We start from the raw sequence: 27975 nt of genomic DNA, 5'->3' as shown, positions 1-27975 counted from the left end.
GCCGAGCGCTTGAATCTTGCTGAGGAGATGGCTGTTGACAATTAGCATTTGAGCCGCCAAGAGCTGCGCGGGTTCTCAAAGCAAGGTGGGTAGCTGAACTTGACTGCCCACGGCGTAGTAGGTCAGCGGCAGAGCCCTCTGGGCCTGCAAATGAGCAACTAGTAACCAATAAAGGTTCTGCTCGAGGTCATGTACGTTCGGGGCCGGGGTTGTGCATATGGACGAGCAAGAGAATAGGGGGAAAGTAAGCGTACTTGATGGGCATCTGGCCGCGGCTTTCCCTGACCGCTAGGTTGATCTTCTCCGCCTGGGCCTCGTGGTCGCGGAAGTGCTCCCGAATCAGATCCTGCGCTTCCCGCTCGTCGGCCGACCTGACAACATAGCTGCAGCCTTCCTGGTCGCACGTCCAGGTGCCGTCGGGCCCGCTCGGTATCGTCGTGGGCAGCCGCTCGGCGTGCACGACGACTCGGACCGCGCCCTCGGGCACGGGCAGACGCGAATCGACGAGCGTCTCCTCGCCGGCCGCGACTTCGTCATCACCAGTGTCTTTGTCCTCGAGATCGTCCTCGAGGTCGTCCGCGTCGCTGATAAGGTGGTTGACCTTAGCCGTCTTCGCGCCCCGATGGCCACCGTTAGCTTGGTCGTCGAGGTCGGACCGCGGGCGCTTTTTGGAGCTTGTCGCCAGCCGCAGGGTTGCCGCTTTGCCAGACCTACGGCCGCCCTGCGGGGCTGCGTACAGATCCGCAGACTCGTCTTCCGAGTCGCTGTCACGCTGCAAAGCGCTTTTCGTCTTTGCCTTGAGGTTGATGGCCGGCGGAAGCTGCGTGGCCGGTCTTGTTGTCGAACTCGCCTTGGAGGTCGCGCTCAACTTTTCTCGCCGGAGTGTCTGGGCGGGAATCTTATCCGGATCCATGGGCTCCGCCGGCTTCCAGGGCCGCTTGGCGGCGTCGGCCAGCCACTGATACGACATGGTGCCCTTCCACTCGGGGCCCAGGCGTGGCAGAAGGTCCTTAGCATAATAGGCCAGGATGTCCTTACCACCGGAGTAAGCGCGGACCTTGCACTTGAAGTAGACGGCCGAGTGAATCCTGGATGGTGCCGCCTTCCTGATGTCGACCTCGCTCGCGACCTCGTTAAGGATCTCGAGAAGCCGGTCGACTGAGGATTCGTGGTCGACGTTGGAGGTGGGTGTGTCTCTCGGCGTATCGGTCTTGGGAGTCTCCGCTGGCGCGGGAGACGATTTGGAGCTGACGGGTTGGGTGAGTTGCCTCTTCTTCCCCGGCAGGGGCACCGGGGTTTCGCTCGTTCTGGGCTTGGGTCTGTTGGCAGACTTCGACTGCGGACTGCGCGAGCGGCTCGGGGCAGAACCTCGCATATCGTCGTCTTCAACCTCGAGACTTCGGCTGCCTGACCTTGCCGACCTGCTTCTCCCATTCCCTGTCGCCTGATCTCGAGAAGAAGACCCCTGCGACTCTGACGGGGGCGGCGGGGGTAAAGCCGCTCGGCGCGCGATGTCGGCCAGTCTCTTTTGTACGTCCTGGGCATCGTTAGCCACAACAGCGAACCCGAAGGGAAAGGATGGGCCCAATCGCGTACGGGGTGGGAGTCGCGCAGCCACTTCGCAAAGCGCGTTGTGTTCCAGTCCAGGTCGACCTCCTTGTCGAAATGGGGGATCAGGAAGTCGGCCCATTTATGGCACAGAGCCTCGACCTCGTGGCGCAGGATCCCGTCGCCAGCCCTGACGGCGTACTTGAGGAACACGTCGTCCAGGCTCGGCGGCGGCGGTCTTCGCGACTTCTTCTTGCCGCCCCACGCCTGCGCGTAGGCCTCGTACACTTCAAACGCGCTGTAGTAGAGGGTGATGGCCTCTCGGACCTGCTCGTACATGGGCTGATATCGGGCTGAGGGTCGTATCTCGAACCAGCCCGCGGCGCCCGAAACCCACAGGACGAGGGGCCCGTCTCCGATCGAGTAGCGGTCCGAACGGGGTATTTCGATGTAGGCGGCCCTTACGCTCGACCTGACGACTTGGCTAAGTCAGCGTGGGGATGCGGCCTTGGAATCGGCTTCTTTTTGCTCACGGTTGGGGACCAGCTTATCCTCGTCCACCTCGAGGAGACCGCGGACGATCAGAGGCCCCTCGAGGTGGACGAGGAGCGGGTTCGCTAGCGTCTTGCCGTCGCTCCGGTAGATGGTCGCATCGGTCAGGACGTAGCACGGCCATTCGCTATCTGGCACGTCTTGCGGTGCCGGCTTGAGTACCAAGGACTCCTTGGTCCACCGGGTCTGTGGGTGGTCGAGGGGTGCGGTAGTCGAAGTCGACGAGGCTCTACGGCGTCGAGGTCGGCCCGCCATCGTACCGATCAGCGAGATCGTGCGATTGGAAGGAAGAGAAAATGCAACAACACGATTATGGGCCCTTAGGGAGGGTCATTTCTTGACTTTGGGGTGGTATCTCCTCGATTTCTCGACCTAGGCCGAGATTCGTGCTTGGGCCTGTTCAGAGAGCCCACGCACGCCTGAAGTGGTTGGAAAGTAACTAGGCACAGTACGGAAGTAACGCGCCGGCTCTTTACGCGGGTATTCACAGGCACGCCACTAACTTGGTTGACGCGACAACTTTCAGCGCGGGCCGGAAGAAGTGGGGTTCGGTTACGTAGCATCCCAAGTAGTTATAAAGGTACTCCGTACACAGAGAAGGCGCCAACCCCACTGAAGAAACGTACCTGCAACTTCTACGGAGTACTCCGTACTCCTAAGAAGTGGGCCGCTCTTACCTCCAATCGATAAGCTGCGATCTACTATGTAATCGCGGCGAAAAGGCCCTGTACTCCGTACAGTAACTCGGCCGGCTTCTTCCCAGAACATTTTAGGTTCTTTTTTGCACCTCGAAGCCGCCTGCCTCACCTTAAAAAGTACGGATCCGTACACCAAGGTTCTTGCACTGTCCAAGGGCGCCTCGGCGCAAGATCGGTCTGCTCCGCCGAGCCCAGCATTCCGCATTGGTTGAACAGAGAGGCGTTTGTTGACCCGATTCCCGCGCCGTCGATGAATTGAAATTTGGTGGCTCTAGCACGTATCCTTATGAGGCTTCCCAGACTTGCCAAAATGGCCGCCAACAAGGTTCTCGAGGGCGTCTTTGGTGTGTATCGATAACCCGTCGCCATGACTTTGGAATTTATCCGGTTTTTTTTTTTTTTTTTATTGTGTCGCCCCGTCTAACCTGGGTTATTAAGCCATCAACAAGCCCTTTGGCATGAGCTCCGCCCAGGTGATCCGCGACTGCCAGGAGTACTTCAACCCGTCCGCCCTCTTCGCGCCGCTGATCGAGCAGGAGCGGGCCCTGCGCGAGAAGGAGTCGCGGTACCAGAAGCACCGGCGGAGCAAGGCGAAGCAGGCCATCCGGGTCAAGATGGGCCACGGCGGCACCCTCGACCCCCTGGCCACGGGCGTGCTGATCCTCGGCGTCGGCAAGGGCACCAAGTCGCTGCAGAACTTCCTCGCCTGCACCAAGACGTACGAGGCGGTCGTCCTCTTCGGCGCGAGCACCGACACGTACGACCGCACCGGCCGCATCATCAAGAAGGGCCGCTACGACGACCTCACGCGCGAGGCCGTCGAGAAGGCCCTCGAAGGCTTCCGCGGCAAGATCCGCCAGATGCCGCCGCTCTACTCGGCGCTCAAGATGGAAGGGAAGCCGCTGTACGAGTACGCGCGCGAGGGCAAGCCGATCCCGCGCGAGATCGAGACGCGCGAGGTCGAGGTCGCCGAGCTCGACCTCGTCGAGTGGTACGAGCCGGGGACGCACAACCACCGCTGGCCGACCGAGGAGGCCGAGCCGGTCGAGAAGAACCTGGTCGACTCGGTCTGGCGCGTCGCCAAGCAGCAGCAGGCCGCGACGGCCGCCGAGCTTGCCAAGCTCACGCCGGAGCAGCGCGAGGAGGAGGCCCGGGCGCTGGCCGAGTACGACACCAAGAAGCGCGAGGCCGAGGAGCGCGTCGACAGCCTGGTCACCGACGAGCAGCAGCCGCCCGGGCAGGGGGGCGAGCAGGGGGGGCAACCGCCGGCCAAGAAGCGCAAGAAGACCAACGAGGGCCGCGCCGAGCCCATGATGTCGGGCGCGCTGGGCAGCCTGCCGCCCAAGGGGAAGGGGTCGGACCTGGTCCCGCCGCCGCCCGCGCCCGACACGCCGCCCCCCTGGGAGGACAAGGGGCCGGCCGCAGCCAAGATCCGCATGACGGTTACGTCGGGGTTCTACGTGCGCAGCTTGTGCCACGACCTGGGGGAGAAGCTGGGCTGTGGCGCCATGATGGCGGAGCTGAGTCGGACACGGCAGGGGCAGTTCGTCCTCGGCAGCGACAACTGCATGGAGTATGACGAGCTGCTCAAGGGGGAGGACGTATGGGGCCCCAAGGTGCGCCGCATGCTGGAACTGTGGAACAACCCGAATGCGAAGGCGGAAGAAGCCAAGAGCGAAGGGGGGAGCGCACCGAGAAAGGCCGAAGAGGGCAAACGGGCAGATGAGGACAAGGAAGCGCGAGCGGACAAACCCGCCGATGGGGGCAAGGTCGTTCAGGGAGAAGGAGAAAAGACACACGAGGAAGGCCAGGGGGCTCAAGATTCGAAGCCTGCGGAGGAGCCTGCTCCTGAGCCGGGACAGGCCAGTGTCGAGCAAGCCAGTGGGGACAAGGAGCAAGCCGCGGCCGCTGCTGCATAGTTCAGTTCCCCCATCTCTCCTGGCCCGTTCTCGCAGAGGACGCCGTGAGAGCGAGGGCCGAGGGCCGAGGATTCGGTCTAGAGCTGTCGCAGTAATCGCATTGACGGGCACCTCGGAGCAACGCTTAAAACAAAAACTTGGGAAAATAGACAGCGCTGGCGCATTGGGAGTCGAATATACCGCCGTCGCCTACCGATAGACAAAAACAGGTATGTACAACCCGTGTGTCCGTGCCATGCAACCTTTTTAATTCGCCCTCTTGTCCCATCCCGTATGTTCGTCCCGAAGGTGTCCGTACCCCCTAGTATGCAACCTGACGTAAGTCGTACCCAACCACTCGAGCTCTTTTTCTTATCCCTATCTCCACATCAGCGTTGGTGGTCCAGTATCTTTCTCTTTTTGCTTCCTTCTTTTCTTTGAATCTCTCTCTCTCTCTCTTTCTCGGTATTTTTCTCCCTGATAACGGAATCCGTAATCAGTTGAATTCCCGAGACCAGCCCCCCCCCGCCCTTTCTCTCTCTGTTTGTGTGTCTGGCTGCCTTTATTCCTTACCCAGCCGGTCCACCTCGCCCAGGACCCCCCTGACGCGCTCGATCCTGCCGACGGCGCGCTCGAGGCGCTCGAGGCGGCGGCGCTTGTCGGCGTCGCGGCGCTCCAGCTCGCTCACGCGCTCCTCGAGCCGCGCGCGCGCCCGCCGCTCCGCCGCCACCATCTCGTTGGCCTGCTCGAACAGGCTCGCGCTCAGCTCCTCCACCTCGCGGCTCGTCTGGCTCAGCCGGCCCTCGGCCTCGAGCCGCAGCGCCTGCTCGCGCGCCAGCGCCGCCAGCAGGTCCGGTGCCGCCAGCGAGGCCGGGGGCGAGTGCGGCGCCGGGAGAGGCTGGAGAGGGGGGTGTGGCTGGAGCTGTGTCGGTTGCTGCTGCTGTTGCTGCTTTTCTTGATGTTGATGTTGTTGATGTTGATGTTGTTGTTGTTGTGATGGTGGCTCTGGTGTGGGAGGCGATTTTCGCGACAGGAGGGCCGAGATGCGGCTTGCTGCGCTTGTTGTGAGGAAGGAGGAGCGCGAGGGCGAGGGAGACGACAGGCCGGCTGCGGAGCTGGGCGGTGTCGGGAGGGAGGATTGGTTTGCTGTCGAGGGCTGTTGGTGACCTTGTTGCTGCTGTTGCTGCTGTTGCTGCGGCGGCGGGCCGGATGAAGACGGGGTTTGCGGACGGGACTGGAGTTGGGCGCGCAGCTTGGCCAGTTCGTCTTCGTAGTCGGCCCAGCGGTCAACGGCGGCCGTGGCTTTCTGGTTGAGCAGGCGGACCTGGGCTTGAAGGTCTTCGATCTGCTTCTGTGCGTTGAGGAGGGCCGCTTGGGTTTCTTCGTAGGGCGGCAGATCGGCGCCGAATCCGCACTTCGGGCAGCACTGTGTCGTCGTCGTCGTCGTCGACGGGGCGGTCGTCAAGGTGCCTGTGCTCGCGACGGCCATGGCTGCGGCTGTGCTCATGGTAGGAAATGGAATTGGAGCAGCCGATCGGGTGTGTTCTCTCGAGGATGCACTCGCATGAGATATGTGTGCACGTACAAATTACCTCACTTTTGGCTCGGTGCCGTCGTCGGACGCCGAGATGCTCCCACCCGGCACGAAGCAGCGGCGGCAGTCTTAAGGTTGTTGTCTTGAAGAAAATGGAACCGAGGGTCGGTTTCATGCCGAATCGAGGAGGGGTGGCTGGGCTGTCTTGGCTCTCGGAGCCCTGTCCTTGGCGCTCAAGGTACCCTTCCCTTTTCTCTGACGTCGCGCTTTGTTTCGCAAACCACCCCCAGCCCCACGATCGACGGCGGCGTGCACTTAAGGTTACCTAGGCCGCTAGCAAGGGATACTGCGTCCCGAATCATAAAGTGTCGTAACATACCTACTTTAGGTAAGTAATGCACTAAAAAAAAAAAAAAAAAAAAAAAAAAAAAAAAAAAAAAAAAAAAAGTGCCGCGTCACCACGGAGTACCCACAGAGCAGTGGAAGGGAGGTACGGATGTAGATACCTAGAGTACCTAGTTACATGACGCGGATTTGCCATCAAGTGTATTGGCCCGGAACAAGTCCTCCCACGCCAGACAAACCAGTATTCCGTACAGTACTTTCCTACCTCTGCAGATATGCAAGCTCCCCCAAGTTTGGGCGCAGGTATGTACGACGCAGACCTGTTATGCGCCGTGGGCACCGAGCCTGCAAATATCCTCCCTTCTTCTTTTCCCTTGCTCTTAAACGCTCTTAGTACCTTGCAATGTTCTGGAGCCTCAGTGTTGGTGTCTTTTGTGCTAAGCACGGAAGGGTCGCGGGCCCAAAGCTGGTGAACCGTACTGAAGCTCCGGTGACCCAAGAACCGGAGTCTCCTGTCCTCCTTGGGCGGAATTGGGGGGTCACAACGTGCACCCGGTGTCGGACGGCGTCGCGCATGGATGTCCTGCTGGAACGGCGTGGTTGACAAGGAACCAACAGTCGTTACCAACGCCCCCACCATTGCCGCAAGCCCTCCGAATTAGAAATCGCGGTAGACGTGGAAGCCAAATCAGCGCGGACGACCTCATTGCGGCTGCGGCTGCGCAACCTTCCTTAACTCAATCGCTCCCGTCTCGGGATCCCTGAACTCCTTCCAGCTCACCGGCTGCATAGTATTGCCGGCCTCGCTGACGGCCAACACCACTCCCAACTCATTCTTCGCCGTCGACAGGTAATAGTTCGTCTGATCGCCCAATGAGATCTAGTAATTCCCCCGGCACCGCGGCGTCAGCAAGTCCTCAACCAACTTCCTGCTCTACTTCCGGTCGATGAAAGAGACGAAGAAAAAGGGGGTAGGGATAGACTTACCACCTCCGCCCGGACAATATCCCCCGGCCGGAAGCTCTCATAGATCTTGACCCGGTCCTTCTCGGTCGCCCGCACGTCCTGCACCCGGATCAGGCCCTGCCACTCGGCGTCGAGCACCGTGTCCCCGCACACGAGGATCGCGACGACCGCCTGCCGCGGCGTGATGCGCAGCACCCGGCACAGCACCACGTTGCCCACCTCGGGAAGCACTTCCCTCTTCATCTTCCTCCTGCCCTCGCCCTCCGCCCCGCCTGCGGCGGCGGCGGCACCACCAACCCGGGAAGACGACGACAGGCGCGGGGCGGACACGGAAATGGTCGGCAGCTCGGCCGGCGCCGGGGCGGGAGTGATCTTGTTCAGCCGCTTGGCCGGGCCCGGGGCGCGCGCCGGCTGGCTGACGTGCACCTGTCCGAGCAGCGAGGCGTACAGGTTGGCCCCGTGCAGGTGGGTGCCCGGGCCGGGCTGGTACCGCGAGGCCGGGCCGAGGAGCTGGCCTGGGATGGCGACGGCGGGAGGCTTTGTAGCCATGTTCTTTCTTTTCGATGTTTTCTTTTCGATGTTCCCCCGGCAATAAGGAAAAACAAACCAAAAAAAAAAAAAAGCTAGAATACTAATAAACTCGAAAGGCTTGGCCGCCCAGTCGCTGTTGGTGTTGTGGTGTGGGCGTGGGGTTGGGTCCTAGCGTAATAGGTTCAGCGCGGAAAGTTTTAACGTTAGGCGGGTTTGGGGCTATCCTCCGTTTCGAGGTCGTCCTCCGTAGTCGACTTTGGATGATGGAAGCCGCGGGATGCGGATGGGATGTGCGGATGCTTGGCGTTTGCTTCGGGAACTCGAGATCCGGGGTGGTTCGAGATGGTCAGTGGTCGGTGGGAAAAACGAAACAAACCAGGAACTGGAAGTTCTGCCGCGCATGGGGTCCCTCTTCTGGCTCTTCTGGGATCGAAACGGGTGTTTCATTCGCTGTTGCGCTGGTTCCTGCCCCACTATTACCTCCTTGCGAGTTTGCTTGGGTAGCGGCCGGTCCCCTGCTGCAGCTGCAGCACTTTCACCGCTTTCCCCAGTCGTCCACTAGCTGGCCAGGGGGGAGAGCGCGCCGTGTCGGGACCTGTGCGACGACGCGCAGTCGCACAAATCTTCCCACTGCTCCGTAGTTACAGTACCTAATAAATATGGAGTAGTACGCCCACTTTTTACTTTTAAGTACCTGAGTTAGTGGGCAATTCCAACGATCTCCTTCCCATCCTCCTCCCGTTTCTCTCCTTCTCACTTCTTCCTCTTCTTCCTCATCTCCCCTTCCCCCGCCCTCCTCGGTCACTCGTCACAATGCCGTCCAAGTCGTCCTCGAAAAAGGCGGCCAACTCGTCCTGCTGCGCCGGCGGCATGGGCGGCTGGCTCAAGTTCTTCGCCGTCCTGCTCGGCGTGCTGACACCCGTCTGGTACCTGCTCGAGCAGAACCTGGAGCGCTTCTACATCTTCGACCTAGACCAGCTGCAGGACGTGGCCGCGCGCGCCGTCGACACGCACGGCAACGACACGCGCGCCATGGTCAAGTTCATTGTCGACGAGCTGGCCGGCCAGGTCAGCCTGACGAGCTTTGTTAACCGCGATGAGGAGTGGGTCTTCAACAACGCCGGCGGCGCCATGGGCGCCATGTACATCATCCATGCTAGTGAGCACACCGTTTTCCTTTTTTTGCCTCTCGCTTTTTTCCTCTCCATCAATGGCTCGCTCTTTTTTTCGTTTTCTGGTTTTAGACAAAAAACAACCAGGAGGGAGGGGGGGAAGGGATGCGGGGGGGAAGGATCAAAATGAAATTAAAGTATTAAAAATTACATCTTCTGACCATCGCACGTTACACAGGCATCACCGAGTACCTCATCATCTTCGGCACGGCGGTCGGCACAGAAGGGCACACGGGCCGGCACACGGCCGACGACTACTTCCACATCCTGTCGGGCACCCAGCTGGCCTACGTGCCTGGCGAGTTCGAGCCCGAGGTGTACCCGCCCAAGTCGGTGCACCACCTGCGCCGCGGCGACGTCAAGCAGTACAAGATGCCCGAGAGCTGCTTCGCCCTCGAGTACGCCCGCGGCTGGATCCCCCCCATGCTCTTCTTCGGCTTCGCCGACGGCCTGTCCAGCACCCTCGACCTGCCCACCCTTTGGCGCACCTCGTGGCTCACGGGCAAGCAGATGATCGGGAACCTGGCAAGGGGCAAGTTCTAAGACGAGAGAAGTCTCCCATGCCAGCAAGCAAAAGGAGTTTTTTTTTGGGGGAAGGGGGGGGGAATGAAAAGTAAAAAAAAAAAAAAAAAACGAACAGGGAGAGGTTGGTTGCCGGACATCAGGATGAGGTGTGTATGTATCCGTGTATGAATGGTGGCATGGGAAACGACATCAAGCATCGGGCCCTCCCACGAGCACCGTGGTTAATGTCGGGCAAAAAGAACGGTTACACGTGGGTATAGAGACGGAATAGAAGAGCATGGCGATCGGGGTTCATGTATGGGACACTCATCTACATTAGCCATCTTAATTCATAATCAATCCTGGTGATGGACGTCGTGGTGGCGATGATGGTTTATGGTAACATTTGATTTCTATTGCCGATCGGAAGTTGTGGCCAAGTCCAGGGCTCTCTCAAAGGGCAGGCGATCGGGATCAACGGGTCGACTTGTGAACCACAGATGTCATTATTCAAAGTCTCGTGAACATAATCATAGGCGAAGAACAGTGGTTCTGGTTCGCCATGTGCTCGGTAACACCATGTTGGCTACATGTTTTTTTTTCTGCTTCTTTTGAACTCCTTCCGCCAGCCTCCGTGTGCCCTACAACGCCTAATAAAACAAGGTCGTAACGCATGTTTAAAGCCATGCCCCAAAACACCATTTCCTTGGGCACCCACAACCGTCCGCTCGCCGGTAGACGCCCCGTCGTGAACTGACCAAACAGACTTTTGTTTTGTTCGGTTCCCCCTGCCCGCTCCGGGTAATGCTTTTTGACCCCTGATGAATGTTGTATTCAGGAGAAGAGTGGTGAAGGTGGTGATGGAGAGGGGTGGGGGGCCTGGATGTGATCAACAGAAGAGGGCCATGATCCGGAATGCAAGGGAGAACAAAAAAAAAGGCTTGGAAAAGAAAAGAGAGCCACCGCTCATGCGAGCCACTCTTCATCATCTCTCTTAAGACCGCGCATGACTAGGCCCCCATCCCCATCCCCATCCTCATCCTCATCCTCGCCGTCCGATTCAAGAGTGACTTGTTGAAGGGTGGTGATGTAGCCGTTGATGTGATGTGGATGGCCGTTACCGTTGGCAGTCCGCCTTATGCTGTTGGTGATGCCCTCTTCACCCTCGTCCAGCATCCATGTGAGGCCGTTCGCCTGCTCTTCTAGCGGGAAGACCTCGCGCGCGTACTCCTCGAGGCCACGCGGGCCCTCCCACAGCTCCAGCGCGACCCTCGGGCAGCTGCTCTCCAGTTCGGGGTCGCCGAAATACGGGGGTTGCTTCTTGGGGTCGTCGTGGCCCAGGCCAAACAGCGCCTCGAGGGCCTCCAGCTGGGCGCGGTATCCCTCGGGAATGCTGACCTTGATCTCGATCGGGCCGTGAACGTATCGCACTGGGCGGCCGACTCCACGAGAGAAGACTTCGCAGGCCTCTCTGGGCGAGAGCATCTCGTAGGCCAGACTGATGCGCTTGCCGCCTCCCCACTTCTTGACGCCGTCCTTGAAGATCTGGAGAATGGCGGGGCCTACGTCGTGCTCCGCGTCGAGCCAGGGAAGCTTGACGTCCGGGTGGAAAGGAGCTTGCCAGATCCAGGAGCCGTCCGGTTGCAGCTCCGTGCAGAAGAGCGGGTACGGTAGTGACGTGAAGTTGTTGTTGTAGATGCCGGTGTAGACGAAGGTCGCGGGAAGGCCAATCTTCTTGACGTACTCCTCGACCCTGTGCTTCGACGCCCAGAGAGGGAGGGACGGCCAGTCCTCGTTGTAGGCGTGGTGGTCCGGCATGGACGAATAGATGTAGTGCTGAATGCCGGCCTTCTTGGCCGCGTCGGCCAGCGCCTCCCCGATCCGCTGCTCGTCTCCGTAGAAGGTGGTGTTGATGAAGGCCAGCTGGGCCCCCTTGAAGAGCTCCGAAATGAGGGCGTGGTTGACGCCGATGCCCGAGATGGGACCGTCGCGCGTTACATCGACCTGCTCCGACCCCGACGGGCGTTCCTCCTGTGTGTACAGCTCGCCCCGGAGCACCGTCACGTTCGGATTCGTGGCCACCTCGGTCGCCACGACGCCCTCCAGGTTCCTCAGCTGCGCCCGCACATGATAGCCGACCGCGGTCGCCACCCGAATGAGCGAGGCGGCCTGCCTCCCACTGGCATTGATGACGGCGATGGTCTTGTCCGGCGAAGGCATTGGCCGCTTCGCTGGGCGGAAGGTCAACGAGTTGTTCCGGGACGCAAGAGGTGAAGCTTCCGAGTAGGACGATCGGGAGTGCTTGTGCCTTCTCTCGTCAGTGTTTACGTTGCTGACGGCCCTGATGTCTCGTGGGACCGGCCTGATGGGGAGCTCGGAATGTAGCTCGGCCGCCATTTGGGGAGGAAGAAGAAGGTCGTCGGACGTCGTTCTGTCCGAAAAAAAAATTTGCCCGTCTCCGACGATGCGCTCCTCTTCCAACTTCTTAATTTCCAAGATGGGATGCTATGTTCGAATTCCTTACTCTAAGCGAATGGCGTTGCCTAGGTCTCTTGGGTGTGCTGGGATGGTTTGCGCCCGGGCAGAGCGAATCGTGGGTGAAGGGGCTATCTTGGTCCGAAAACGGCTACCGGACCATGCAGCAGCCCCGGATGCGCACAAGGACCCGGGAGCGTAGTCGCGGTCAGACGGCAGTGATGCAGCTTCGATAAGGCCTAGGGACTTGCTTGCAGATATGCCCGGGGTAATCGATCGAGGGCCTTGACGGATAGATGGTGCTGCGTATCACGAACGGGCAAAGTCGCAGAATGGGCGTGTCGTGTATGTACTGCTGTACTTCTGGATCGCGTTTATCTGTTAGTGGGGTTCCTCGTAGATTGCGGGGCAGCCCGCTTGACGAAGGTGCGCCGATAAACGCTAGGTACCTTTGTACAACTCTGGGCGGAAGGGGCGACTGATGAGCCGAGCGCAGCGAGGCAAAAAGGGCGAGGCACAACGCTGTAGCTGGGGGGACGCAGCAAACGCAAAAAAAAAAGTTTCTCAGAGGCAGGACAACGGGAAACCCGAGGAGGAGGGCCGCTGGTCGACGACGGATATGATGCGAGCCTGAACACAACGCATCAAGGCTAGACCACACGTTTGTCCACATGACGAGCCGCAGCCGGGATGGAGACCTTCTTTCTGCAACCATTGTGTTATCCCAGGGCCTGGACTGCCCCGCCGGGTTCGCGATAGGCAGGGGGCATTTTGTGCGATGCAGCAATTGAAGGGTCTCCGCAAGAAAAGCGAGGCCAAAATGGGTCGAGCGCTGCCCTGGCGGGGCCAGTTCGGCCGCCAGTTCTCTCCACCGTCCGCGTTTGCTTCCGTTGCAAGAATGCCATGGGGGAAACGGATCACAAGGGACACACTCCATCCGTACATACTCTACGCTACTGTACCATACATACACCCACCGTACCCACCGATCGAGGGCTTATTAGTGGAATTGGTTGAGGAAACGCTCCATCGAGGGCTTGGCTTTTCCCCCATCCATCCAAACGGGGGTTGTAGATTTCGGGTCGAAGAGGAAGGATTCGCAGTATGGCGCAAAAGAGAGCTGTTCGGGAGGTCTAAGCGACACTTCAGCCGCCTCGCGAAAAGGCACCCCAACCGCGTAATCAGTCACCGATCTCGGCATCGCCGGCGAACAGAGACAAAGAGAAGCGAAAGGAAGGCCCATTTTGTCACATATCCCAGCGGCCCGGGATGCACAAACCACTGTCCAGGAACGGCCTTGGAAGGCCCGGTCCTGCAGGGATGCCATCGAAGAGGCGGACAAGAAAAAAAAGGATCCCATCGATAACATGCGGAGCGGCGCACGAGACACAGAATGCAGACGCAGCCATATCAGCAAAGCCAGAACGGTGAGCTCCTCCACAACGTTGAGCTCCAAGACGGCTGTTAGCAGAGTACTTTGGGACGAGACCGTCGTACAAGAGCGTAATGGGCGATAGTAAAGATACGGCAGGCTCCCCCGGGGGGGGGGGGGGGGATTGAGGTAACCGCTCCCGGACGCTGTTCCACCGTTGAGGTTCTTGCCTGACGTCCATGGCCGATAGCTTTTTTAAGCTGTCTAAAAAGGGCAATTGCGGTTCCTCGGCATCCAATCCTGCCTCGCACTTACTACTCCAACCGGCACCAGCTGATCAGCTGAGATTGCGAGTAAAAGATAAGGCCCGGGTCCGTCATTGTCGCGTTCTGTTGCCGACTGTTGCACCTCGATGGCGTCAATTCGGTCCCCCTCCCCGCAGAGGAGCCGTTAGGGAAAAAAAAAACTTTGATGATCAGGCCTCTGGGTCTCTCGGTCAATAGCCCCGTTTCTCTGCAGGCTAGAGGTTGTCGTTACTTGATGGAAACCTCCAGATCCATATCCGAAGAAGATTCCGTTAGCAAAAAAAGTCTTGGCGCGGCCAGTGCCTGAGCATCAACCCTTGAACCGCGACAGTCAGAAACGAGGCGCTGACGTCTGGTTATCAGATCATTGATGCCGACGACTAATATTATCGTGTCCCATTTCATCATATTAAGCACTTTGCTCATCGTCAAAGAGGAAGGAAGGCAAGCAGATTTTTTACACCTTTGATCATAACCCCCCTGTCAGGTCTCACATCATCAGACATTTATTCTGGTGAAAGATAAGGGAGTTGGATAAATATCCACCAGATCTCGGTAGGTACGCCCAACCCCAACCTATTCCGGAGAGTCCTGTTCCCCGCGATTCCAGGTTCGGAGCACATCCGCTAGTCCTTGGTAGTTTGCGGGGAAAGAACCTTGGTGCTAGTCGGTCCGCCTGTTTGACAGTTGCAGCCCATGAACCATGATTTAAAATAATAATAAAAAAAAAGAAAGAAAGAAAGAAAGAAAAACAGAACGGATACAATCCACCGGCATCATGGCTATTTTCTTCCCAACAGCTCCCGCGGAGATGCGGTGCCTGGCCCTGACGCATTGTGCAACCCAGGCCTGACCAGAGGCGGCCGAGGCCTGTCCGAAAAGGTGCTAGCGGCTGTGTTTTGTACGTAATGAAAAGGAGGCGGGCGCCCAGCTTGCGGTTTGCCAGTGCTTGAAAGCAGTGTCTGAAATATCTCCCGAACCACACCATTTTCGAACGCACAGCCAATCGGCAGTGGCTTGGCCGACGCACCTGGAGCCACAGCTTCGTCACCAGTCATACGCATTTAACTACTGAGGACATTACGGACGTACTTCGTACACCAATGCCAGCTTACATACACGCGGAGCCGAAGGCCTTGTCCCCGGGTGCTCTCCTCATCATCCGGGCAATTCTGCATTCCGAAGGAAGCACGCCGAAACACGAAGCCCCGATAAGCAACCCTCCTTGTACGGTACAGTACGAATTGCATACCTACCTCACGTAGGACAGAGGATACAGATACTGCATTCTCCGAAACGAACGTACTCGATGCGGGCAGCAAACAGGCGACACATGACAGCCGGGTCCCTCCCACGACTTTGTCGTCCCAACTTCCTGGTCCTGCCCTCTGCCGTCGGCTCCGGTCGTTCCTGGCGGGCGGAGAGCCCCCAGCGCCGTGAGACGCTCCGACGCTCAAAGGAGACCGCCTCGGAAGAATGCGTCTCACCCACGCTGCTACTCCACCCCTCCCCCCCTTTTCTTTCCCTCCCTTCGTTAATAATCGCGTCGATGATGCCGGCCATGGAACCGGACCGAAGAGAATTGAGCGTTCGCATTCCTGCTGCTTCGCCGAGAGTAAATCGCTGAGAAGCCCCCCCCAAAAAAAAAAAAAAAAAAAAAAAAAAAAAAGGCGGTGTCGGCCAAACGGACGTATCCCGGCTTCGCGGTAGCGATTGTTTAATGAGCGCCGGGTTTCGTTGGTAGGTCACGGAACAGGCCGGGTCTCCGGATACCCGATCGAAGAAGCATCGGGACTTTTGGAAATCCGGAAGGGAACCTTAGGTCGTTTGTTGCTTGCCTAAATCCGGGCCCGGGCGTCTCATGTCTCGTCCTCGTCTCCGCTTCCGTCCCCGGCCTGTCGGTCTCGTCCGTCCAGAAGAACGGTGGGATGGTTCCGGATGCGGTGCACAAACTCGCTGCTGTAGCAATGACGCGGGTTCAAGTATCGTGCGGAAAGGGGGGTTCGGTTCCCCACAACAAAACCGTTGCTCGCCCCGTGCCCCTGTCTCCGTCCTCGCCGATTGTTGTGTGGCGGCCCGGGCTGGCAAACTTGGGCCCCGAGTCGATGATCTATCGAGACAGGACAGGGTTCGTTCTCGTTCTCGTTTTCCAGGACAGACAACGGCGGCCATGAACCAGCCGCGGGATTCCATCTGTTGCCCAAGCACCCGGTCTCCTGCTGAGCGGTTTCGAAGAATCATGTCATTCAGGAGCGCCACTGAGCTGTCATGGTGCGGTTCGGCTTCGGCCTCGGCCTGCCTTTCGGAAATGGAACTTGGTGAGAAGGGGTGTTCGTATGCCTTTCACCTCAGTCAAGGGCAAAGATCCATACGGGGCATCGAGGAATGGACCTGTTGCCCGGCGCTTTCTCCTAGTGCAGTAATACGTGGCGAGCACATTGGATCTTTGGGTCCAGTAGCGTCAGGGTAGTAGTTTCTGGCGGATCCAATGCCGACAAACTGTTCTGTTCGATGCTGAGGTGTTGTGGTTCCTGTCAGGCCCCGGCTGCATCGCGCTTGAAGCAGAGGAGAACACGGGATATAGGAAGAGGGGGAAGGTGGGAGAGGGGGCGATAATATATCGAACGAGGGATTTACATTATCGAAAACCCTCGAGAGTCAGAGGCAAGGGGTTATGATACGCTGGCTGTTATCATGGCTAGTCCTGCGTCGTCGCACTAGCCCACAGAGTGTGTTGATCTCCGCGGAACATGGTTACGGAGGAACCAGGGAGGACGGGACACGCAAGCGTTTAACTAGGCGGAGACGTGCGGTTTGGCGTTTCTGGCGGGGCCCCTTTCCCATGCTAGTGTCCGTTCGAGCCCGTCAAGAACTAAATACAGCATCTTCCCCCAACAAGCCGAGTAAGCAGCACAGTACCCCAACTCGTTTGGCGCCTATTAAAAGTATACGAACGCAGTGCGTGCATAGATCAATTTCAAGATGAGTTTGGCCCTGTAGTTGAGCCCAGCTGCATAGTTCGTTGTTAGGTAGGGATATGTTGAGCAGCAGTCTCAACCTTCGACCCCATGGCCACTCCAAACATGGCAGACTCCGCCCCGTCTCCCAAAATGCAACCATGACAAGTCTACCCATCGGCCCGCCACTTGGCAGGATGGTCTCTTGCCATCTCATCCTCCATCAGGACGGCAAGAAAGAGGCGGCGCTGCGTCTCGAACCCACTATCGGTAGGTTCTCCAGGCAATTGAGCAATTGAGTGGGTCTGTTCTCCGGGGCGAGATCCTCTCGAACCAGTAGCGCGCCAGCGGATCGGCACTTTTGTTGCACCTTGGCCGACTTTTTTGTTGGATGTTCGTGTCCTTGTATAAAGCAGGAACACGCCTCAAGTGGCCGGGGCGCCTGGCAGCCTCTCAATGGCATATTTTCCCTTCTGTACGGACATGATCGGGACACCCGGGACCTTACGGATCCGCCTCTTGAGATCTCGATCATTTGCTAAACCAAGTTAGAGAACCAAAAAAAAAATAAAAATAAAAAAAAGGGGAGGCAGGGTCAGATGAACATACTGGCAACGATGTAGATCCGATGCTTTTGTATGCGGTCGACAATACACTAAAGGTTCATTAGTCCATGGGCTCAGAAAGTGAGGAGAATATCTGATTTGCCATACATCGTCTGCATATGTGCCTTTGTGATCGCAGGTCAAGCGAGTCCACCTCTCATCACGGGCGACTAGACGACAGTCAGTTCCGCGCAGACCTAGCCCTCAGGGTTTGGGAGCACTCACTCATCAATGCTACACGGTACCTTGGTCCCAGCTTTTCTAACTCACTGAATGGCTACCGTTAGAAGAAGGTGTAGGTCTGTCGCGGTGAGCAAGACTTACGCCATGACACAAGATGTGATGATGATGTTGCATGAAGCGTAGAGACAATCCATGGCCTGTGGCCTGGTTCAGCTAGGGTTTCCTTGTGATCAACATCGATACAACACATACCGACTCCAGAAGGGGAAGTTTTGCGCCCACTGTTCTCGAAAGAAAGTTTGTATCCTAAAATCATCAGTGGGTGATTGTCTCCCAATATGTCTATGAGACATACCACTAGGATTTGGTAGGGCTATGAAGCACAGGATTAGCATTGCTCCGTCGCAATAGGCGTGGCATCCTACTCACAGGAACCAGAGCAGTGTTGTGCTCAAAGAACATTGAGGACGGCATCTGAGGTCTGAAATTTCCCTGTCAGCCTGGCAAGAAGAGGGAAGCCCAACTGGTGAGCAGTGAGGATAGGGCGACGCACACTTCCCGCACGGCCTCCTTCTCCTTCTTTTTCCTTTCCTGCTCGGCTTTCTTGAGGGCTTCTTCTTTACGGCGGTCATCCCTCTTCCCAATCATGCGCTTCACCTGTGCCAGGGGTTAGTGCCTGTCCTTTGGGTTTGTAGTTCCAGTACATGAAGGTCACGTGCCGTCGCGAATTTTCTTGTCCTTTTGGCGACGCCCATCTTGCTGTTGTTATATTTTGTAGCTGTGTGAGGGTAGGAATAGATGTGCTAAAAAAGGAGATATTGACGTGGCTGGAGAAATAACTGGGCCTTGGAGTTGTCAGATTTCTATCGTTGTTTGTTGTTGCCGTTGCCGTTGTCGCTGCTGCTGCTGCTGCTGCAGAAAAATCGTTGGTTTGCCGTGGCGATGTGATTCAAGGCTGCGATTGCCCAGGCAGCAGTTGAGTGGAGACTTTTGGCGGCTGGCGAACAACTGCAGGCTCCCGATTAGCTGGTGTACAGGGATGATGCGGCGCCCACCCATTGTTTCTAGGCTGGGAGTTAGTTACCTGTCTCCACAGTATCAAGACAGGACGTTTGCACAAGCCAAATTCCCAGATTTTGCCGCAGGCCACCCCAGGCAATCTCATGATTGTGCCCGCAGTGATCCGTAGTTAAGCCGTATTCCGTGCTTCGTACCTGGGCGTCGTTCCCTTACTTTGTAGTGACGAGGCCAGGCATGCAGGGTCTGCTCCCAGGGACTTTCACAAACAAGTACATACATAGAATGTCACTAGGGTCTCGCAAACGGCAGTTGATATGCAGCGTCCCGACTTGATCCATGGCTTTGGTAAAGCGCGTTCCATCTGTAACTATTTATTGATCGCAACAGTTGGGCTGGATTTCATTCATCTATTCAATGGCAGAAACCATCTATTTAAGCACCGAGGCAATAGTGTACGCCAGAAACGTTGCCGACAGTGCCAAGGCATCCTCATACGGTATCAGCAGGTCCTCAAATGGGCGCTGCAGGGCAGATGAGCAGTTGAGATGAGCAGCTGAGACGGCGGCAGAACAATGTGCGGGTTCCTGAGCCATCGCCTGCCTGGGCAAGGCCAAATGAGGCAGGACAGGGGCACTCTCCTTGGTGTGCGCACGAGGGAACACCCTTTCCCTGCCGTTGCATTGAGGTGCTAACTGCCCAAGCCTCAGAACCAACCCACTCCTCATCCAACTATTCCCCACCCTCCAGGAGGCATGAAATAACTCTTGTCGGCATCAACGGTTACTCCATCCCGCACGTCGGTTCCTCGCAGCCGACCGTAGAAATGCGCGTCGCATCCTCTCGTTTGCTGTTACCCTGAGATCACCGCCGTACTCGGCCCAGTTCGTCCCATCTCTATCCAAAGTCGCGGGTCACCGTTGTGAGACCACGATTCCGACGGCACACGTCAGCACCCAACCGCTTTCGCAGGCCAGCAACCGTATCGCCCTCTTTGCTTTCGACAGATTCCACGTCGTCCATCATTGCTGCAGCCGCTGCACGCATCCGAACTACTACTCTACTAATTCCTCGCGCCGCGTCAACTCCGCAACCACCCTCCAAGTCTTCTCGCAGTCACCCTCCATCGCCCCTCAACGACACAACCGCCGCCATGAGGGTCTCACCGTTCTCCCCGAAGCGCTCTGGGCTTCTCGCGTCCTTCTTCGCCCTCGGCGTCGTAGCCCAGAAGAACAATAACAACGACGAGTCGGTGAACGATACCCCCAACACTACGCCGGCAGATGATTCTACGGCAGACGACTCTGCCGCAGATGACACTCCCGCCAATGGCTCTCCTGCGGATGATACCACCACGAATGATTCTCCGACCAAGACCGAAGACACCACCACTGACGCAGCCAAACCTCCGGCGGGAACTCCCACCACAACCGAGGGTGACGAGCCCCCTTCTACAACCACCAAAAATGAGCAGACGACAACGACGGGGCCCTTGCCCACCCTTCCTGCCTTGAGCAGCACCACCACCACCTCCTCGTTTTCCCGTCCCACCGACATGCCGACGCTATCCAGGACGGTCAATACGGAGATCCCGACCTACCCGCCGCCGACGATTCCGCCAACCCGCAACGCGCCCTTCATGAACCACTCCACCCTCCCGGACGGTACCGTCTTCATCGCAGTGGGCGCTATCCTCGGCGCCTTTGGCGTTGCCATCCTCCTCTGGCGCGCCATTGTCGCCTGCCTGCTCCACCGGTCCGTCGAGCGTGCCGCGCTGGCCCAGCACGCCGCCAACAACGGCCGCGGGGCGGCCGACAAGAACGCGGCCTCGTTCCCGGCGCCCCCGGCCCAGTTCTACAAGTACCTCGAGCGCGAGTCCTCGGCCTCGCTTGCCGGCGCCGGGGTGGGCAGCTCCACCGGCCGGAGGACCAACCGCGGCCCGACGCCCTCGGCCACCCCCAGCCAGACGAACCTCTTCTTCTCGCCCACGGCTGCGGGCTCCTCGTCCGGCATGGGCGGTACCAACCGCGACTCGGCGCGCTACCTGCCCTCGGGCTTCTACGCCTCCGCCTCGCCCGCCGGCGGCGGCCACGGGCACGGCAACTCGATCAGCATGACCACGCTGCGGCCTTCGTCGCGCGGGCGCGGCGGCCAGCTGGGTCCCTCGCCGCCCGAGTCGCCCGACGTCGGCCCCCGCGTCATGTCGAGGAACTTCAGCACCAGCTCGCTCAACCTCAACCACCCCCCGAGCCCCGGCCACCGGGCCCCCAGCGCCTACCTGGACGACCTGCTCGACGAACAGCCGGGCATGTTCCCACCGGCTGCCGGGAATGCGCCGTCCCAGGGACACGGGAGTCAGCGTGGGAGGTATTAGAGATGGACTTTTCCAGGCTACTACTGAAGAGGGACGGGCGACCGGGGAAGCACGGGTCACTCGGTGTTTTGTATTCCTCTTTGGCTTACTCGGTTACGGTTGGCTTTTTTTTTCTTGTTTCTTGGTCTTGAGGAGATAAAAACTGTTCTGTATTGCTAGCACTCTGAGAAATGGATGTAAGGGGGCCGTTTGGATTGGAGTCTTGAGACAGCGGGTCTTGTTTTTTTTCTTCCCTCTATTTTGGGGTTCCGTTGCTCTATTTATTATTGTAAGGCATTATTAGATGGTGTTGGTGTGTGGCCGCGCCTCCTTTTTTTTTTTCCCCCAGTTCTTCTTCTCCTTCCCCATTTGCCTTTCTCCTCGCTACGGTATATAGGCCCATCTGATATTCCCCTTCTTCAACCCCTACGATCGCCAGTAATGAATCTACCCTCTTGTAACTAGTTCCTGAATTCACCCTTACAGCGAGCAGTCTTGAGCCTTGACTCTGTCCAACACGTCTTTGCGCGCGCGCGAAACCGTGTTTCTTCTCCACGCCTTGGCCAAACCCATCGCCGAGCCAACGTCGACTTTAGCGACGTCTGTGTGACCACATACGAAAATTACAGTATGCAGGGTCCTGCTCCCGGACGAGATGTAACGTCCCCGAGCGCCACGACTTCGGGCGATGACACTCTGCCGGGACGACAGCAGTGACAAGAGGGTGAGCGCACTATGGGATAATCTGGGTGTAATGGAGGCATGGTTCCGCGACTGCCGAGCGTCGCTGCTGCATGTTTTGGGTTTGTGGGGACCCAGAAGCACAGTCTCGATGATGTGGTAACAGAGCACGGCTTCAACAAATCGAGGGGGAGGTGCCATCAACATTCGGGTTGAATTAAGGTTCCTCAGGGCACAACTCCAAGATGCCCGTGATGCCCGTGGTATCTTGGAGACGATGAGAGGTGTGAAGAGGAACCTTTAACAGCCAAGATATGACAACCCATTTTTTTTTTTGTGTGTGTGTGTGTTCTTGTTCACACTCTTTTCTCTTCTTTTCGAGAACTAGTGCTAGCTCGAATAGTTCCAACACACAAATTAAGATATCTACCCTATCGTTCGCATGGTGAGAGTACAATGTATTCAACGCCAAGAAAAGTCTATCAAATCGCTCGAGAGGTTAAACTAGTTCAGATGCCCCTTCTTTTTTTATTCTTTCCGCAACGCGACCAAACCATACGCAGCTCTCACCTGTTTGCTTCCCCTTCCCTCACCTCTTCGCCCCCAGCGATCTCCGCCACCGTCGCGGGTGCAGCATTCCGCCTCAGCAGCCCTTCCAAAGCCGCCTTCGCGTTGCGGATATCCTCCCCCCGGATGCCGCTGCGCTCGCACATGCCCCTGAAGATGCCCCCCTCATTCTCCCACAGCTCGATCGGCGAACCCATCTCGGCGATGCGGCCCTTGTCCATGACGCAGATGCGATCGTACCCGATGATGGTGTGCAACCGGTGGGCAATGCACAGCAGCGTCTTTCCGCGGAAGCCCGTGGCGATGGTCGCCTGGATCTTGTCGTCCGTCTCCATGTCGACGCTCGACGTGGCCTCATCGCACACGATGATCTGCGAGCCGCGCACGAGGGCCCGCGCCAGCGCCATCAGCTGGCGCTGTCCGAGCGAAAAGTTGAGCCCGTCTTCCTCGACAGTCGTGTCGAGGTGGATGCGGGAGGTCTCCTTGGCCGCCGTGTTAGTGCCGTCGCGATATGGAGAACCCCCTTCCGAGTCCGAGCTCGGCCCGGCGTCGTCCGAGACCAAGTCGGCTTGCCGCAGCGCGGACCACAGTTCGAGGTCGGTGTGCTCGCCAAAGGGGTCGAGGTTGCTCCGCACGGTTCCACGGAAGAGGGTCGGGTCTTGGGGGATGATAGCGAGGCGGGAACGGAGGTCATGCAGCCCAATGGTCGAGATGTCGACCCCGTCAATGGTGATGTGACCGCCCGAGAGCTCTACCAGTCGGAACAGGGTGGACATGATGGAACTCTTGCCGGCGCCAGTGCGTCCGACGATGCCAACGCGCTCACCGCCCCGGATGTGCATGCTGAGGCCTTGCAATACGAGCGGAAGGCCCGGGCGGTACCGCATCTCGACGTTGTCAAAGATGATCTCGCCCTTCTCCGGCCAGGATTTTCGGACCTCGATCGTCTTCAGAGGCGCCTCCTGCTCGAGTTCGGTGCCATAGTAGCGGAGACGCTCTACCGAGTTCATTCCGTTCTCAACTTCGGCGAACTGGCGAACAGTAAACTGTATCATCTGGACGACAGCCAAGATATACGAGAGGACCAGGCCGCCGATCGACGGGTCGACCGAGAATCGGGACGTCACCACTAGGATACCGGTCGTGAAGACCAGGCAGTTGCCTATTAGATCGAGCCGCACCGACAGCCACCTCTGGTTCGAGTAAGTGAGGAAGTAAGCCGAGTCCACGTTATCGATAGCCTTGCGAATGTCGGCAATGAATCGGCCTGTTAGCCCATAGGCCCTGATACAGGCGATGCCGGATAAGCCCTCGGAAAACTTAGCAGACAGGGTCGACCGGTGAATCGACTCGATGCGTTTGATTTCGCGGGCCGAGGCACGGTAGTAGTTTGTGGCAAAGAGGAAGACGATGACCAAGGGCACGAGAGCAATGACAAAGTAGTAGAAATAAGCAATGATGAGAATGAAGACAGCGAGGATGGTGCCGACGCTGAAGAAGTACATGCGCATCGCATCCGCGAGGGTGTTATCCATGACGTCAACGTCGCGGCTGAATCGGTTCGTGATGCGGCCGAGGGGCGTAGTGTCGAAGAAGGACATGGGAGCGCGCAGAACCCTGGTTACGGCCTGACGGAGCATCCCTTTGCTTGCTTTTGTGCTGAACACGGAGAGCGATATCATGAAGAGGAACATAATCAGCGCTTGACCGGCGCCGAGGCCGGCGTAGACGCCAATGTACGTTCCCATGTTGTAGCCGAACTTGTCCGAGGTCCACCAAGACAACCACAGACTCGTGACGATGTTGGCTCCCTGTGACAGGATCAAGAGGCTGAGGACAAGGGGAGCATTCAGGTACGAGCCCGACGCTTTGATGTAGGAAGCATACACCGACCAGGGGACGCTCGATACCGCGCGTTCCTCGGCTTGCATCAGGCCGCCCTTCTTCTGCTTCTTCTTCTTGGCAGGGCCCCTGTCTCCAGGTACCTGGGTGGCTGCATCCTCTTCGTCCTTCTTTTCTACGGCTGTCGACTCCATCAGTTGCCGGAAGCCTTCGGAATCCCTTATGAGGTTATCAAAAGTATCGATGGCCCGAATCTTGCCACCCTCCATCCAGATGATACGGTCGCAGCGGTTCAGAACCCAGAGTTGGTGCGTCGCCAAGATGCGGCACTTGTCTTTGAGCAGACCGAGGATGGCATTGTCGAAGATATGACGGCCTACATGAGCGTCGACTGCGCTCAAAGGGTCGTCCAACAGGACTATGTCGGCATCGAAATAGATGGCGCGAGCGATGTTCAACCTCTGCTTTTGCCCTCCGGAGATGGTGATGCCCCTCTCTCCGATTTCCGTCATGTCGTTGTTGGGCAGCATGTCCAAGTCCGGTTGCAAGGCGCACCTTGGGGGACCGTCAGCGGAGATCTGGAACGTTACTAGGCGAGGGTTCGAGACGACTTACGCTTTAACAACCTCGGAATACCATTCCCTGTCCATCTCTTTGCCGAAAAGAATGTTCTCTTGGACTGTTGCGTTCTGAATCCAGGCGTACTGAGGGCAGAAGGACCTGGTGGCGCCCAATATGACCTCGCCGCTCGTCTGACGCATGTCGCCGGCTAGAGCAGCGAGCAGGGACGTCTTGCCGCTGCCAACGGTGCCAATGACAGCAACAAGCTCGTTTCTGCCAATCGCAAGGTTTAGATCCTGAAGCTTGAACGGCTCCTGCTCCTCCGCGAGGGTGCTGGATTCTTCGCACGAATCAGCCTTGGAGCTGTCGGGCTTCTCTCGCGTTGGGCCAGAGACCGGCGCCGGGCCGGCAATGGTTCCCTCATTATCCTGTGTCCGCGTTCTCTCCCACGTGAAGGAAGCATTGCGCATCTCTATTGCGTGGGTGGCGTCGGGCTTGTGGATGGCTTCGTCCTCGCGCTCCTCGGCGATCAGGAACTCTTGGACACGCGTGATTGACGACATCGCGTCGGTGACTTGGCCGATGACTAGGGGGAGTATGTTCAGGGGCATTCTCAAGCTGTTGAAGAGGGCCAGCGAGGAGAACACCTCGGCGGGTGCGAGGTTGTGATGGGAGAGCGAGTAGGTGATGAAGGAGAGCATGGAGGCAAAGATGGGCAACGAGACGCCGATGGCCATTATGGCATTGCGGATGCCCAGCACCACCTGGATGGCTCCGATCTCGCGAGACCTGAATTCGTCGAGACGCTTCAGGAAGGATTCCTCCCACCCGAAGAACTTGACGAACCGGACTGACTGCAGGATTTCCTGCGTAAGGCTCACTCTCTGGTCCGTGATTTTATTGATGTCTCTTCTCCGAGCAAACAAGCCCTTGACGGCCTTGGAGAGCAGGGGCACGGCAATCACCAGCAGGCCGAACCCGGCGAGGGCGCTGTACGTCAGGTTGACGAGGAGTAGCGCCAGGGTGACGAGGATCGAGATGGGCGACGTCCACATGATGTGGAATAGACCAAATGCCTGGTCTATTCTGTAGGTGTCCACACTCATCAAGGCCATCTGTAAGACGTGTCAGTTTCGTCCCCTGGAATACAGCAACAGACAGTTATGATTCTGGGGAGCTCATTGTGGACTTACGATCCTCCCGTTGTCCCAGCCGACGCCGTCGCCAGGGACACCCGGGGGCTTCCCCGCCGGGCCTTTCTTGCCCTTCTTTGCTTGACGCGCCATGTCCTTCTTCCTCTGCTCTTCCGCCGCCTTGGCAGCGGGTATGTCCGGGAGCTCTGCGCCCCCGGCCCTGGCACGTCCCGAAATCACCATGGACTTCTCGTAGATCAGACTGATCAGAGAAGCCCTCGTCATGCCACCCACGAGCATGCCGCGGTAGATGAAGTGGTTGGTCGCCAAACTCTGCAGGACCTGCATACACGTGACGCCGATGACCAGGCCTATGCCGCGGCCGATGTGGGGGGTGGGAAGGCCCCTGAGGCTTGCGACATATGCGTCGGCGGCGAACTGGATCAGGAATCGCAGCACAAAGGGGGACAGGACCTGCAAGACGGAAGAGACGAGGGAGCAGAAGCCGCCGAACCAGAACTCCCAGAAGAAGGTCTCGTTGATGGCCCAGAGCAGCGGGTACTTGTCTCCGGCGTCAAGGCGGCGCTTGAAGGCGGCCCGCAGCTTGTCGGTCAGGGGGTCGACGGCGCGGTCCGGGTTGACGCTGTAGATGTCGTTGAACTCGAGCGGGCGCTTGTACCCGCGGTTCATCAAGGGTCCCATCCAGGCGAACACCAGTGAACTGAAGAAGCCGGCCTTGTACTCCGGGCACACCTCCTTCTCCTTGGGTACCGGAGGGATCCGACCCCATCTCAGAGGGTTCGGCTGCTTGTACCATGGCTTCTGCTCGGGCAGCCTGTTTGTTGCTGCGGTACTGGTCACGCTGGCGGCGGTAGCCGTGGTCCCCAGGCGGTTCAGGTCGTGTCTCCCCTCAGCATCCTCGGTCTTGTCCACGGCGGTCTCCGTCCTCCGGAGCCCATCCTCGCCCTCCAGCCTTTCCTGTTCCTGGTTTCCGGCGAGCGGTGCCCCGCGAGATGGTGGTGGTTCTGTGGCCGGCCGAGGTTCAAACGCTCCCGCTTCCACTGTTTTCTCATTGGAAGGGTCCGCCATGGTAGAGTGGTCCAAGCCACGAGATCATGAGAGGCCGGCGTGGTCGGCGGGGTCGGCGTGTGACTGGGCTCACAGGAACAAAATCTCAGGTCTAATGCCAGAAATAGAAGCGCGTATTATTCGGGAAATCGATTCAGTTCGTAGCTTGGCGATGTGCGGTGGGGCAGCAAGAGGCGCGTAATGCAGATATACTGGGTAATTATGACGCTGGAACTGATATCGATGCGGCTGGAAGGTGAAATTGCTCAAAACTTCACAGTGGAAGGGAAGAGAAGGAAAAAAAAAATTATAACCTAGGAACCAGTGGAATGCGCCCAGGGCCTCTCTGAATGAGCGATTGACTAGGAACGGAAACCTAACAGCTCAACGGGAATAATCAGGGTTAAGAACATTGACTGCAGCAGCCAAATGGTGGGAAAGAGCGAGCAAGGCGGGAACTTTCCACCGAGCCCCAATCCGTGCCTCCGTCTCCGTCCCCGTTGCTTCAGACCACCCTCCAGCCGCCCATGTTCTTCCCGATGGCAGGCTCAAAACCCGAGCGTAACCCTTGCAGGCTCGAAAGCTTTAGCGTTCGAAATGACATCGATGGCTAGCCCACCGTCGGAGTACGGCACCGCCGAGCACCGATTCTCGAGTCCCCACTATGAATTCGCCGTACGGATACACAGCTCTGAAAATCCTACCATCCCGTATCCGTACTCCGTAACTAGTTCACCACGACTCGGAGATATCGGGCATATCCCCTTTTTGCTCCGGCCACCGCGACGTTTCCCCATCAAGAAAGGACCCGGAGCTCTGGGGTTTGCTGGCCCGCAGAGCAAACGCGGCCTTATTGATGCCTCGAGAGGCACACATAGCACCGGCCATACCTTACACACACTTTCGCTGCAGGTGTGTGTCCGGATAGGTGCTTCGTACACTGCGTACCTGAGTTATCCGCTTACGCAGAGGGACTCCCATCAACCCACAGTGAACAGCAGGAACACGCCATGATTCCCACTGCCGAGGACGGATGTATTCGCAGTGCGTACATAACTTCTCTCTGTCCAGTGCGCCAACAGTAGTAACGAAGCACAAAGTCGCGGTT

At 58.1% G+C, this 27975-nt stretch overlaps 11 protein-coding genes across 11 annotated transcripts; 5 read left to right on the top strand and 6 right to left on the bottom strand.

Moving 5' to 3' along the window:
• Nucleotides 1-187: 187 nt before the first annotated feature.
• P884DRAFT_277126 (uncharacterized protein) lies at nucleotides 188-2355 on the bottom strand (the record flags this gene model as incomplete). Its single annotated transcript, XM_069443042.1, has 3 exons — nucleotides 188-1537; nucleotides 1597-2027; nucleotides 2082-2355. The coding sequence occupies 3 exons, from the start codon at nucleotides 2353-2355 to the stop codon at nucleotides 188-190; spliced, it is 2055 nt and encodes a 684-aa protein (XP_069298180.1).
• Nucleotides 2356-3108: 753 nt separating this feature from the next.
• Nucleotides 3109-4717, top strand: P884DRAFT_199148 (pseudouridine synthase; the record flags this gene model as incomplete). The annotated part of the gene is made up of 2 exons (XM_069438212.1): nucleotides 3109-3142; nucleotides 3237-4717. The coding sequence occupies 2 exons, from the start codon at nucleotides 3109-3111 to the stop codon at nucleotides 4715-4717; spliced, it is 1515 nt and encodes a 504-aa protein (XP_069298179.1).
• Nucleotides 4718-5258: 541 nt separating this feature from the next.
• P884DRAFT_269264 (uncharacterized protein) lies at nucleotides 5259-6185 on the bottom strand (the record flags this gene model as incomplete). Its single annotated transcript, XM_069442259.1, has 1 exon — nucleotides 5259-6185. One exon carries the CDS (start codon nucleotides 6183-6185, stop codon nucleotides 5259-5261), a length of 927 nt encoding a protein of 308 aa, XP_069298178.1.
• A 1093-nt stretch (nucleotides 6186-7278) lies between these two features.
• P884DRAFT_198882 (uncharacterized protein) lies at nucleotides 7279-8090 on the bottom strand (the record flags this gene model as incomplete). The annotated part of the gene is made up of 2 exons (XM_069438189.1): nucleotides 7279-7455; nucleotides 7563-8090. The coding sequence occupies 2 exons, from the start codon at nucleotides 8088-8090 to the stop codon at nucleotides 7279-7281; spliced, it is 705 nt and encodes a 234-aa protein (XP_069298177.1).
• Nucleotides 8091-8711: 621 nt separating this feature from the next.
• P884DRAFT_242138 (C-8 sterol isomerase) lies at nucleotides 8712-9860 on the top strand. Its single transcript, XM_069440260.1, has 2 exons — nucleotides 8712-9231; nucleotides 9423-9860. Exons 1-2 carry the CDS (start codon nucleotides 8886-8888, stop codon nucleotides 9785-9787), a joined length of 711 nt encoding a protein of 236 aa, XP_069298176.1. The 5' UTR covers nucleotides 8712-8885; the 3' UTR covers nucleotides 9788-9860.
• A 389-nt stretch (nucleotides 9861-10249) lies between these two features.
• P884DRAFT_258850 (NmrA-like family-domain-containing protein) lies at nucleotides 10250-12056 on the bottom strand. Its single transcript, XM_069441284.1, has one exon. It carries the CDS (start codon nucleotides 11966-11968, stop codon nucleotides 10715-10717), a length of 1254 nt encoding a protein of 417 aa, XP_069298175.1. The 5' UTR covers nucleotides 11969-12056; the 3' UTR covers nucleotides 10250-10714.
• A 3572-nt stretch (nucleotides 12057-15628) lies between these two features.
• P884DRAFT_130609 (uncharacterized protein) lies at nucleotides 15629-16567 on the top strand. Its single transcript, XM_069437201.1, has one exon. The coding sequence runs from the start codon at nucleotides 15762-15764 to the stop codon at nucleotides 16368-16370; it is 609 nt and encodes a 202-aa protein (XP_069298174.1). The 5' UTR covers nucleotides 15629-15761; the 3' UTR covers nucleotides 16371-16567.
• Nucleotides 16473-17084, top strand: P884DRAFT_130532 (uncharacterized protein). Its single transcript, XM_069437200.1, has one exon. The coding sequence runs from the start codon at nucleotides 16575-16577 to the stop codon at nucleotides 16884-16886; it is 312 nt and encodes a 103-aa protein (XP_069298173.1). The 5' UTR covers nucleotides 16473-16574; the 3' UTR covers nucleotides 16887-17084.
• Nucleotides 17085-17282: 198 nt separating this feature from the next.
• Nucleotides 17283-18400, bottom strand: P884DRAFT_277121 (Fcf1-domain-containing protein; the record flags this gene model as incomplete). Its single annotated transcript, XM_069443041.1, has 10 exons — nucleotides 17283-17395; nucleotides 17467-17512; nucleotides 17571-17632; nucleotides 17688-17731; nucleotides 17787-17842; nucleotides 17898-17951; nucleotides 18001-18018; nucleotides 18075-18126; nucleotides 18199-18302; nucleotides 18365-18400. 10 exons carry the CDS (start codon nucleotides 18398-18400, stop codon nucleotides 17283-17285), a joined length of 585 nt encoding a protein of 194 aa, XP_069298172.1.
• Nucleotides 18401-19815: 1415 nt separating this feature from the next.
• Nucleotides 19816-21036, top strand: P884DRAFT_198640 (uncharacterized protein; the record flags this gene model as incomplete). The annotated part of the gene is made up of 2 exons (XM_069438163.1): nucleotides 19816-19914; nucleotides 20038-21036. 2 exons carry the CDS (start codon nucleotides 19816-19818, stop codon nucleotides 21034-21036), a joined length of 1098 nt encoding a protein of 365 aa, XP_069298171.1.
• A 1226-nt stretch (nucleotides 21037-22262) lies between these two features.
• Nucleotides 22263-26888, bottom strand: P884DRAFT_198526 (P-loop containing nucleoside triphosphate hydrolase protein; the record flags this gene model as incomplete). Its single annotated transcript, XM_069438150.1, has 3 exons — nucleotides 22263-24660; nucleotides 24721-25781; nucleotides 25860-26888. The coding sequence occupies 3 exons, from the start codon at nucleotides 26886-26888 to the stop codon at nucleotides 22263-22265; spliced, it is 4488 nt and encodes a 1495-aa protein (XP_069298170.1).
• Nucleotides 26889-27975: the final 1087 nt, after the last annotated feature.

Source organism: Thermothelomyces heterothallicus (assembly GCF_042370625.1).
Source record: "Thermothelomyces heterothallicus CBS 202.75 unplaced genomic scaffold P884_scaffold_9, whole genome shotgun sequence".
Taxonomy (NCBI): Eukaryota; Fungi; Ascomycota; class Sordariomycetes; order Sordariales; family Chaetomiaceae; genus Thermothelomyces; species Thermothelomyces heterothallicus.
Note: the sequence above shows the minus strand (reverse complement) of the source record. Positions and strands in the feature narration are given on the sequence as shown.